Source organism: Gavialis gangeticus, unplaced genomic scaffold (assembly GCF_001723915.1).
Source record: "Gavialis gangeticus isolate Ggan-Ray unplaced genomic scaffold, GavGan_comp1, whole genome shotgun sequence".
NCBI lineage: Eukaryota > Metazoa > Chordata > Crocodylia > Gavialidae > Gavialis > Gavialis gangeticus.
In genome coordinates this window covers 87787851-87800791 of record NW_017729033.1, presented here as the reverse complement: position 1 = coordinate 87800791, position 12941 = coordinate 87787851, and the positions used below count along the sequence as shown (strand labels likewise).

Genomic DNA, 12941 nt, shown 5'->3' with positions numbered 1-12941 from the left:
AAAATCTTTTTTGAAATCAAATTAATGAATGCTGTACACGTTTCCTTTTGAGAGTATGATTTGGTATTTTTCTCGGTCCAAGAAGGCACAACCCCCTGCTGAAACGAGTACTTCTGGGGGCAAGAGGACAGCTTTATGGTGGCAAAGGTTAGGGGGCAGGACTTCTGGTTACACGATGGCAATCGGGGGGGGTGGGGCACTTGCCAAAGGGCAGAGCTACCCATGCAGCCTTCAAAAGCTTGCCAAAAACTCAGTAAGTGGCCCTCCGCCCAAAATAATTGCTCACCCCGGTTTACATGGCCAACCCCAAAGGGTGAGTGGGTGGGGGGCATGTAAGCTCTCCCTGAAATGCTCTGTTGTTCATGACAGCTAATTGGTCAGTTATTATAATAAAAACTTAAGACATGGAATACCATATGTATTTTTAATTCACACATTTTCAATTCCTTTGCAAGAAGCCAACATAAAATGTAATATCATTTCTATGCGTGGTAGATTCTTTTGTGGTATGAGTAGACAGCTAACCATACATGCCCAATGGCATAAAAGAAAAGAAGGATTAACACTTGAATGACAACTGATTCCTCTTTAAAAGGTTTTTTTTTTTAAGTTGAGTTAAAGTGGCTTAGAATAACCGTGATCTACGTACTGCTAATAGTACATGGATTCCAAATGGCCTGCCTGGCTGTTCCTATAGGACTAGTGAGGCACATATCTAAACTTTCATGTGATTCTCCCTCCCTATAGTTGCAGGGTATGTACGTATGCAAGCTTGTGATATCAAGCCTCTTTCTACTTTCTGCCCATTGTATTCATTTTTTATGATAATTACTAACTGTAAATTGATTGTAATGACATTTTTATGTTAACAATGACAGAGCTGTTTTGAGGTAAGGATTATAGTGAAGCAGGGAGAAGCTGGTTTGATCAGCCCTCATTTGGCCTTCAGCCTACTGTCACCAGTTCTGAACAAGAGGATCACCAGCAGCAGGTAACAGAGGCATGTATTAAAACATTATGTTCAGATATATTTCAGTTCACAAATGATCAAGTGCTTGACTTTTCTAGCATAGTACTGAACAAGTAGCAGTTTTCTTTTCAACATTTCTTATTGTTCATAGAATATTGCTCAATACTTATGCAATCAGTGGAAAGATACTGCATCTTACACTTCTCCCCATCGAGCAACTTGTTTATATGATCGCACAATGTTTTACTGAAGTGCTATGTTAGCTTGTTGGTGATCAACGTCCCTTGTGTATAAGGAAGAAATTAAGCACGCAGCACCGAGGTGTTTGTTTGTATTTGTATCTATTCACATTACTAGAGTAACACTGATGAAAATCATTGCATTAAAACCATTTGTAGGGTTGTTCTTCCCCAGACTCATCTCCATACTGTTTCTTAACTCTATTGTTATTACAAGTAAAATGCATATGGTCTGATCACTACAGAAATTCTAATACATGGTGTTCAGCTGCAGGAACCTCCAAGATAAAGTCATAAATTCTAGAGGCCAATCAGTACCAATGAAAACAAATTAAACAAATCCCCTGTACTTTACTACCTATTCAATTATCGATAACTAAATGAGACAGAAGAGAAGGCTACATGAGAACATGGGAAAGAAGCAATCCCACATTTCAAATGAGAAGTTTTAACTGTATAGTAAAATTCATGCAAAGACTAACCCCCCCAAAAACTGAGAATAGCTTACAAATTGAGGATCTGCCACTTCACTAAGACAAAATAGAAAGGAGTGAGAAAATCAGAGACTAACGGATTTATCCAACCACTTGAAGTGTAAAATAAAATGTACTAATAACATTCTAGACAAAAACCTCAACATGAAATATGAAATGGTACTATAAATTAATCTTGCCTCTACCCAAATTGTTTTTCCTTATCACACATTCAAAGGTGTGGAAACAATTCACCTGTGGTGTGGCAGCAGTTTTTGGAGAAAAGAAGTTGGACCCAGTAAGAATACCACTTCCATACTGCGATATTTCATTTAATTGGAATAGTTTGTTGTCTGACTGGAGTAATAATGCATATAATCTGTCATATCCTCACCACATAAGCACCATCTTGCTATACTTGAACTATAATTGCCTGCTCCCACATTTATTGTCACTGAATTTATTCAGAGTTTATCTGAAATTAATTTTTTCATTTAGTTGTAGTGCATCAAGTATATTCCCTTTAGGAAGGAAAGGAAAGTTTTTTCCTCCTAAGCTGCAGATTTTATGTTCTGTAAACTAATGAGATAATAAATTAATCTGGTCCAGGACAAGGGCCCCACTGAACAAAAGGACCACCTGTGCTCCAAAGAACCTCTATTCAATCTATATTACCACAGGTCATAATAACTGGTCCAAGATCCACAGGTTTAATTACGTGGATCATTCAGAAAATTACTGTGCCTCATCGAGCTTCAAACTAGAGCCAAGTAATATACCTTTTACACCGTTGGAAGTAGGAATTCTTCAGTAACTGATATTCTAAAATCACAGCATGTCAAAAATTTACAGCTCATAATTTTTTTGCTGCATGTCTCAAAATGCAAATCTCCTAAGACTGACATTATCCTCTCAGGACTAATTCAGCTAGGTGTCCAACACCCGATGGCCCTTTGGGGGAAGCAACACGTTAAATGTTACTTAGAGTAAACTTTGGATCTACATCTGAATCAAGATTATGAACTAAATAAAGTAATTAGCTGCAAGCACTCTGGTGGAAGTCAGAATGTTTGCAGGCAGCCTAATGTCAAAGTCAGTGGGTAACAGGCTACAGTCAGTGAATGCTGGCAACATCCAGTGTATTTATTCAGCAGCTTTCTGAGAACCTATGTTATGCATATCTGTTAATCTCTGCCATGTTTTATAGACAGCGGGGTTGGAGTGTTGTTGTAACCATGACTATCCAGGAAATATGCAAGAAGCAAGGTTCATTTGGTGCTGGACCAATCTTTTATTGGTACAGCAACATAACTGGGAGATGTTAGACTAGCTTTCTAACAATTTTTGTGCCTGAAAACTCAACACCTCCCCACCATACAGTTGGGCCAATAAAAGATATCACCAGAAAGACTCTTCCTTCTCTTCATTATACATAGGCTGTTTCTGGATACAAGGAAAAACTTTCTGACTATGAGAGCAGTTAAGCACTGGAACAGGCTACCTAGAGAAGTTGTAGAATCTCCATCCCTGGACATTTTCAAGAGCCGGTTAGACAGACACTTGGCTGGGATGGTTTAGTCAGTAACAATCTTGTTCTGAGCAGGGGGCTGGACTAGATGACTTCATGAAGTCCCTTCCAGCTCTATGTTCCTATGATTCCATATTAGGCCCAGGGCTAGAGCTTGCAGTACAAGCTAAAGACTCTGGTTGTAGGGGTTCCTCAGATACAGCTACCCCCAATAAGAGATCAGCTTAATAACCAGTTTATCTAAGACCCTGTATCAAGTTATCTATAAGCATATTAATATTTTTCTTGCATTCCAATCCCTGGACTTACAATCGTACTTAATAGGAGTGTATTGTAGTTACAGTACACTCCTATTAAGTACGATTGTAAGTCCAGGGATTGGAATGCAATAGACAGATAACTATAACTATCTTCAAAATAAAAAAGCAGTATTTCCCTCAGGACTTTTGCCATGACAGTTACTCAGTAACTGTCCTGGACTATTTAACTGTCAGGAATATTTGCAATGTAGATTGATATAATGCTTATACAAGGGAAAACCATATTAAACCAAACTAGCTTTTTTTTTTCTATGGTTAATCTAGAACTTGGCAATTCTCCTTTAGAAGCTATATTTGGAAACAAATGTACAAAATAAAAGCCAGCAATTTACTTAGGTAAACTCATACCTGAGTACTCCTTCCACTTGTTCTTTGTTGTAGCCTTTACCACTTTCACATGCACCAGATGCACTGCTGTCCTTTGTGTTAGCAGGCTTACTTTGATCGTTGCCACCGGCTGGTTTTTGGCAATAGGGACCACCCCCAGCAGTACTTCCATTTTTCATGATGGCATCCAACAAAACTGTAAAAGACAAAAATTGATCATAGTAGTAAGTAGACACGGTTGATGGAAGATACAGAGTTCTTGCACTTTTTCATGATAAAAGCCATGTTGGGGGCAGGTGGAGAGGGAAGAAGAATCCCCTTTGGTTAACCATCACCAGGTACCACCTTCCTTCCAACTCACAAATGAACGCTCTGGAAGCACTGATAGCAGTTCCTTCCTACCCTTCCCCACCATGGAGAACAACAATAGGGGAATATTTAAAGAGTGGTAGCTTGTCTAATAATCATTCTTTATTCTGTCTCTCTCTTATTAATAGAGAGACACTAGGACAGCTCTTCTCAGCCTACAGCTGCTTGCACAAGGAATCAGCTACTTTCATGCAGTAAAAAGCCTAAATGCCAGAATAAGCCCCAGAAGCCAGCTCTTTGCAGAGCCTCAATGGTCCAGAGTAGACTGAGACCTACCATGTACTAAATTATCTAGTCTTGAGACCCAATTCAAGACCATCTGAGCAACAGAACTGATAAAGTCTCAGACTCAATTCCTGGCCTTGTTTCATACTCCCAAAGTGGGCAATACTATCTACAGCAAAGTGCTGAGACTTGGGACAAGAGTGCCTCATATCATAACAGGACTCATATCATAACAGTGGTGTGAAGAGTAGTATTTTCAAGAAGCCTGGTGTGCCACAGTCCTAGTCAATCTTCTAGGATGATTAAAGTTTTAGGAATAACAGTATGGAGCAAAAAACATGAACTGCAGTGATGACATGTAAAAGCAGATCACATTCCCAGCACTCTGACAGCGATGCAAATGATTCCCATAATTCTCAGGAAGAAAAGCAATAGCTATTTTCTGAAATAGACGTTAACTGGCATTGATGGCAACAGTTCATTTACAAAGTCAGGGAACACTTGCAGTGCAATTTAAGCATAGTTTCCAACAATTCACTTGCATCTTTGTAAATGATCACTTACTTCCTAGTGAGGAGTAGGAGGCTTTGCCTGACTGAGTCTTAAGGCAGCAACATCTGCAGGACAAAAGTTTTTCTTTTTAAACCCCCCACCCCGAACATTTATGGCTAAGGTAAGTTGCTGAATGCAAAGTATAGGCAGGGCATTGCACTCTCATCTGCAGATGTTATTGCTGCTGATTAGAGCTCTGATATACCACAGTAGATGGAAACAAACAAGATTTCTATCAATTTCTTTGCTGTACTTTGGAACACTCAGGACAGCAGTGAAATTAAACAATTGTGTCCCTTTCTATGAACAGTAGGCAGTTCACTCTATGCCACTGGATGACTATTCTATTTTGGACTTTTGAGCTCTTTTGTACCAGCAAGACAGGAGACCATAAGTCAGCCACAGGGCAAAGGAGAGATGTTCATGGCCTATCTCCTTTACAGTAGCTAAGATACTTGGCTTATACCTTACAGCATTTATAAATATTGTTATACTTTCCAGCGGAGGAAACAGAAATCCTGATGATCTCCATTTAACTTTGGGGTTTGCTTATCTACTTAACAGTCAAACTCCTACTGAAAAATGTAAGGACGTTTGTAGAAATAAACACTGGAATCAAGAATAACCTTGGCAAGGTGCAATTTAAGCATAGTTTCCAACAATTCACTGCATCTTTAGAAGCATCAAAAAAGAACCATGCTAATATTAGATTCTAAATACTGCACCTAAACTAGGGATTGTGTAGCTCATTAATACAAAATATGAAGCTATAATCATGACAAACCAAGTTAAGATTTTCTCCCCCCCCCAATTCCTGTGGGAGTAGGCCAACAGCATAAGGAAGAACACTCTTTAGCTAACAGTTTATTATAGCAATTGGGGGAAAAAAAAGCACAGAATGTACCTAAAGTACCTTTAGAAAAAAAAGCCCTTGGCTCTGAGGTGCACTTCCTCTGCCCATTATCTTTGCAGGTCATGATGACACAAAGACCAAGTGAAATAAAAAGGGAATAGGCCTATGGCCTATAACTGAAGCTGCCCCCCAAATCCAGGCATTCATCTACATTAAGCATATGTTCTTTTATGCTATATGTGACACTGCTGGAAAGACTGAGACAGGACTCAGTTGATATTCAACCCTTTCTTTCCCTGAAATGAGTCTGCTGTCTCTTTGCTTTCATTTAAGTTCAGCTGGCTCACTTCAGCTCAATCTTAATAAAATGCAGGTGGGCTGGTGGCCAAGGGAATGACATGGTTATAAAAATTCCTGCTATTAAGGAGGTACTTCTAACCTTTATTTAAACAGTAGGCATTAATGAGATCTTTGTAAATCTAGGTTCCCAGACAGGAGAGGCAGAAGGCCTTTTAACACCTTCCAGAGGCAACTTTTAATATTCCATTAGTATATCCATTTGAGAGATAAAGGACTCATGCTGTCCTCTTATAGATGATGATCTAGAACCCAAGGGATATGACTTCCATTTCTCCTTTGACCCAACTTCCAACTTGACCCAAGACAAATCAGAATTAACCCTTTGTTTCCATTTCTGTATTTATAAAAAATGGAACTAATAGTTCCCAATTTGACAAAAGCAGAAAAAATAAAATGCATTAGTGATTAGACACTATGATGGTAGCAGATAGACAAGTTGTTATGCTGTTGCCACCTCCAGGTTGGAAAGGTGTAAATGCTTAGAGACTTCCCAATCCACTGTGAAGTTAAAATCAAAGTGTTTAAGTTTGAACCCAGGGAGCCAGGGGTAGGAACGGTATGACATAGTTTAGCCCTTTTATGAACTTAGCTATGCATCAGAAATAAGCAAGTAGCTAACAAAGTCTGAATGTCAAGGTTTTCAAAGATTTTATGATTTTCCTTGTAAATGATCAGGTTTCATATTCAATGTTAAATAAAAATCCCCAAAAATAAAACAGCTATACTGTTTATGGATGAAAACTGACAATACAGACAAGAGTTTCTTCTCACAATGAATCAAATAGAGATCATTCAATGACTTCAGATTTACCCTTCATTTGTTCTGTAAATGTAAAAACAGGAATTATAAGGGATGACAGCACCTTTAAGCTGTAGCATCACTAGTTTTATTTGTCCCAAGTTAGTAAGAACAAAAAATTGTAGCTATTCAGTTTCTATTTCATGGCCTATATAGTATTTAATAATGGACATGATCAGGTTCCTACTGCACAGGTGCTTACAAAGAGAAGCAAACTGATAATTTCCAGGTTGTCTCTGCACTAGCATGCATCTAAATACTTCCCATCATTGCACTAGCACCAGGGGCAGCAATGGTTGTAATATTGGTGTAGACTGGCAATTTGCATTTTTTGTAACCTACACCTAAGAGCAGGTCTACATGACAAGTTGATTAAAACACCAGCCTGTCTGCATCAGCACTCCCATGACTACTACCACCAGTGGAGGTGTATCACTGCTACTATGGTGGTAGGATGGTACGGCATGAAAATGTTCAATATGCAGAAGGCCAAAGAGGCTAAGGACTTAATGACTATTTGAAACATTCAGTCATCGTTTACTGAGAATTTCCCTCCAGGTAACAAATGAGGCATGTTAGTAGGTTAAGGGTGACAAGATTAACAATACAAATGTTTATTCTTTTTCAAGGACAAACAGAAAGCAAATTTGAAATTTCATAATTAAATCGGGCCTATATTAGACTGCAAAAGATCACTTAAGCCATTAGCGCACACAATAAGGCAAAAACCTACTATTTTAAACTAAAAAAGGCGGGGTAAAGAATCGCAAAGTATTTGGGGAAGTTATTTCCTTTAAATAAAAGATGGTTTGTATGTTCAAAATAAGACTTCAGCTTCACCAGGAACCCTAGTGGAATTTTAAAAAATGATTTGTGACATTGCTGTACAGATATTCAAGAGGACATAAAAGGATTTAAAGAGACATACAAGGATTCAGTTGTTGCATCAGCCGGTAAAATTCATTTTCTTTTCTTCAAAAGGATACCAAGATTTTTTCCATTATTTTTTCTGTTCCTTGCTTCTGAATGAAATACTACTGCACTGTATTTGCTTTAAATATGCAGTGAAGACAGCATTCACTTTCAAATAATCTTTTGGTTAAGAAAATAATTTTGATTTCATCAATTTGGCACCAATATAACAGCCTAATGAACACTGTAGTTCTGCAAAGAACTCTGAAAATCTATGAAGATATAGTGCCAGATATAGTTGAAAATGATCTAAACAGACTATGGGGGAAGATCAGTATCCCCACTGTGCATGTCAGCTACCAACCTTAGAGTCCTGCTCTGCTAAGAGACACATTCTTTGACTTCAAATAGAGCTGTAAGTGTATCGGGTTCTTGTGTGTCAAATCTAGATTTTTACTATTTGACAATTAAATTAATACCTATGGGCACTGGTGCCTCCTGAGTCAGGGGGGCATGTGACCCCCCCCACCCAGCAGCCAGTCAGCAACCAGGGGTGGCTGATCTCACCAACCAGGGAGGGGGGGGCCCCGCAGCCAATCACGCCGACCGAAGCACCCCAATTCCCTGGCTGGCGCTCATGGGGTGCGGGGGGGGAGGGGGGGGGGAGCACCAGAGCTCCCGCCTGCCCGTTGCCTAAGCAGGGAGCACTGGCTGTCAGGGGTTGTGCATACACCCCCTATGCGTCGCCACTGTTAATACCACACAGATGCCTAGCAAAGACTTGAAATTAGAACTTCCCACTGGGTCATGATTTAGTCAACTGGTTCTTAAGAACAATCACAATTTTATATTTAGATTTAACAATCCAGTTTTAAAATAATTTTCTAAAAAAATAAATGATGGAAATATGGAACACCATTTTCATGATGTCATTACCTGAAATCACTTGATAAACAATGATCTTATATTTCACTTGAGCAAAACTTGTGGAACAGCATCAGAGCAGTCAGCATTTTCACCCAGAAACCTTGTTCACACTAGCAAAACTAAACTTTGCTGACAGTGGGAGCCAGCACACGGCACAGCTGAATCAGAGCTGAACGGTTTAGTTGCTCACATAGTTTCATAGTTTCTAGGGTCGGAAGGGACCTGAGCAGATCATCTAGTCCGACCCCCAACAGCCAACAGCAAATTCAGTACCATTTCAGAAATGGTGGCTGCAACCTTCTGAAACCTGTCTGCAAGCAATTCCATCTTTGTTACCACTCAGGAAGTAGCTCTGGTGCACCTGGGGTTCTGTTTTCCAAGAAAATGTAGTGCAGATGGACAACAAGCCATTAAGAACCCTCAACAAAGGCTCTCACCAGTGTCTAAACATTGCGATGGGCTAGTATATGCAAGTACCAAATATAAACAATGTGTTCCATACAAAAAACTGATGAGGGTTGGGGGTGGGGGCAGAAATTAAGCTCCCAGGTTAGAGAGAACGAGGAATAAGGTTGATCAAGAAACTTTCATTTTACCTCCTTGTGTGTAAGAATGTCTTACGAAACAATCTTTAATTATATGATCTTTTCCAATTTTCCCCACAGGACCCCTACCTCATTCACTGCAGAAGATGATATTCAGATAAGACAGCTGCTCTCTATTTCATTTTATTCTTATTATTCAATGTGTGACTCCATCCCTTACTTATTGCACACAAACCAAGCCCTGCTCCGCATACAGAATTTTTTTTGGTTGCCTCACCAGTTTTTCAATTGCACTTACCAGAGAACAGCTGAGGGCCTCAAAATAAAAACCCTGACTTTGCTGAGCTAAGGACGTATTTTACAGGCAGGGAACTCAGATTAAGATCTTAAATTTACAATGGTCCCTAATTTAAATACCAACTTAAAAACACTGTGGGGTCTCACCATCTTACGTGAGATATGTGAAGAAAGAAACACATAATTAATAGCTACTTGCCAAAATTCTGATTTAAACAGCTTGTATCAGCAGCTTCACCCTAAATGCAAGAATACAACTCTCCTGAGTTACAAATTAAAGGTCACAGCCATAAGACATCCTCTTTTCCTACAGCCCACAGCCTCATTCATGGCATGACACACTTGGCAATTTCCATGGTGAACAGAAAAATGATCTTAAACCTGCATGTTCATTAACAATTCATTCCCTCCAGTGAAACACACACTTTACCAAGATGATTATGCAGCAGTAACTCTGCTTTCCTTTTTAAAGGGACATTCCATTCAAGCACAGGTTTTGTCATCTTAATTCTGAGAGGCAGAATGGCTAAGAGAATGAAATAGATATCTGTCATATTAATCCTAAACTGAATTCCCAAAAGTGGTCTTTTTTAACTGCATGACTATCTCTTTTGTATAACAAGGGAATGACTTTGCCTGTCCGGTATGAAAGAGGCATAAGTCATAAAACATAACTGGATGAAGAATGTCTTGCATTTAAAAGCTTATCTAACCCTATCTCAGCTATACAGTTGATTCAGTAAAAGATATCACCATAATAAATCCTTGTCTCTTACATAATTACTAACATTCGTCAGTAGGAAGAGTTCAGACTGAAATGGTCACCTGGCTTTCAGGCTCGTACACCTTTCCATAGATTACATGTATTTTCATGGAGGTAATCCAATTAAACCATGGAAAGCTTTGTGTAGTATCACAGGCCCGAGGCTATTTGTATTTCAGATGTGCATGCTATTTGACAGGCATGTAAAATATGTGACCTATCAACTCTGTTTAGACCTGTAGTCCAAGCTAAAGAAGCAATTATTTTTCCTCTTTCCAGTGGTCCTCAATATGTCTATCTATGTCTTTCAGAAGAAGCCATCTAGAGTAATGGGGGGACCACCCCCAGCTCCCCCTCCCCCTCACAACACAACATACTGACTTTATAAAGCCTTGATATGCAGCTTAGTCACAAAATATAACGGGCAGGTTATGGAGAAGCAAAAGCATGGTAAAGCTAGCACTCCATGCTTGTTATTTTTGAAGCACTGCCCTAGAGTGCAGTTTTAACTTGAAATACTCTATGCTGCAATTTTTAATGCTGTAGGGAAAATAGCTTCAATAACATGCATTAAAAATAAGGGTTCCCTATTCCCCAAATAAGATAAAAGGAGTTTAAGTGAAACAACTCAGCAACTCAACAAGTGCACGCAATAATGTTTAGAACAGACTTCATGGCACAGCATGAGTAAGGCCATGTCTACACAGTAGCTTTACTGTGCCTGGCAGCAGTGCCTTCAAGACCTGCTGTGCTGCTCCCCTAAAGGCTGTCTCCTAAACCAGAAGCAAGCACAGCTACTTTGTATGGTGCTGCAGGTGGTCTTTGCAGCCTCATTGCTCAACTGTGTTAATTACCCTGAACAGGGTACCACAGGGACATGGCCACACCACACTGCTTGTGTTTAGGAGGTGACTGACACAAAACAGTGCAGCATGCTCCAGGGTCGGGGTGGGTAAATCAACTACACAGGCACGCAGTGTTGCCAGGTCTTAAAAAGAAATTATCGCATTGGAAGTTCAAAATTAGCGTATTTGCTGAGAACTATTGTACACTGAAAAATACGCAAATAAGTCTTCTTATTTACTTTACATTGCCAGTGAGAGGGTACGAACTGGGTGATCAAAGATGAAACATTTCTTTGAGGCAAGCAGCTATAGGAAAGTGCTAACAGCAAACCAAGAAGTTGGTTAACTCTGAGGGTGACTTGGGTTTTGCATTTGCTGCATCTATTAGGTGCCTCAAAAATTATCATACATTTTGAACTAGAGGTGCACTGATATATCGGTCCATAACAGATCATCACCGATAGAAGGAAAATTGACATTAACAGCAATCGGCTTTTTTTGCCAGTGTAACTGATAATGTCACCAAGAAATGCTGTGTGCATGTGCGCAGCTGCAGCATATATGAGGCTAGGAAAGCAGCCTGACAGCTTGGAGAGCAGCATCCAGCCTGTAAGTCTGTGAGAGGGAAGGGGTGTGTGGGGGCAGATTGAGGCCCCCCATGGTGATGGAGGAAGTAGAGCAGGGGCAGGTGCTGCCCAGCTGGAGCAGAGGCAGGGTGCAAGACAGCTGCGGGCAGTTTGTGTGGGGGGTGGGTCCTCACTGCTACAGACACCCTGGGGAGGCATGTGCCCCCCAGATTTGTGTGGGGCGAGAGTGAGCTGCCTGCTGTGAGCTTGGGGCCAGGGGCTGCGCCAGCTTCTTCCTAGCAGGGGGGCTGGGCTGGGACTGCGCTGGGGGTGGGGCAGACAGCAGTGGTGCTGGGAGGGGGCGCTATGCGGTGAGCTACAGCCACCCTAAAATTCCCCATAGCCCTGCCTCCCAGCACCGCTGCCACCTGCCTGGAGTGCAGCCCCGGCCCAGCCCCCTGCCCCCCCTCAGGAAGAGGCTGGTGCATCCGCTGGCCGAGCTTATACCAGCCTGCCCCTCACCCTGTGCACAAATCCAGGGGGCACATGTCCCTCATGCCACCTCACGGTTGTGCGCAGCCGTGAGGACATGCCTCCCTCCCTGCGCACAGCTGTTCTGTGCCCCTCCCTGGCTGGGAAGCTCCTGCTCCTGCCCCCACTCCCTCCATCACCATGGGGGGCCCCAGTCTGCGCCCCCACCTCCCCCCACACTTACCGGCCAGAGGTTGCTCTCCAGGTTGCATATCGGCGGATAAGAACGGCTGATAATTAGCCACCGTTATGGGCCCAAAGAAACCTTTATCAGTGCGCCTCTCTTTTGAACGCTTTGACTCTTGCTGACCGCACAGGGAGGAGGGTTGAAGCAATGGTACAAACACAGTAATCAGTTATCCTACGCCCGGCGACACCGCACACAGCCTAACGGACCCGCCCCGTGAGGCCGGAGCCGCGCCGCGACTTCCCCAGAGCTGCCTTCTCGCCCCGCAGGCCCGAGAGCCGCGAAGGCGCGGGAGCAACCCGAGGCCCGGCAGGACCTGCCCCGGCTCCCGTGCACCGCAGCGCCGGGGGGGA

The 12941-nt window shown here is 41.6% G+C and overlaps 1 protein-coding gene across 1 annotated transcript in view; it reads right to left on the bottom strand.

Moving 5' to 3' along the window:
* DNAJB14 (DnaJ heat shock protein family (Hsp40) member B14) overlaps window positions 1-12941 on the bottom strand; it is a 49143-nt gene that overhangs the window by 25496 nt on the left and 10706 nt on the right. The window contains exon 3 of the mRNA XM_019525877.1: window positions 3879-4055. Within this exon, the coding sequence (XP_019381422.1) occupies window positions 3879-4055 (177 nt within the window). The remainder of the gene's footprint in view (window positions 1-3878; window positions 4056-12941) is intronic.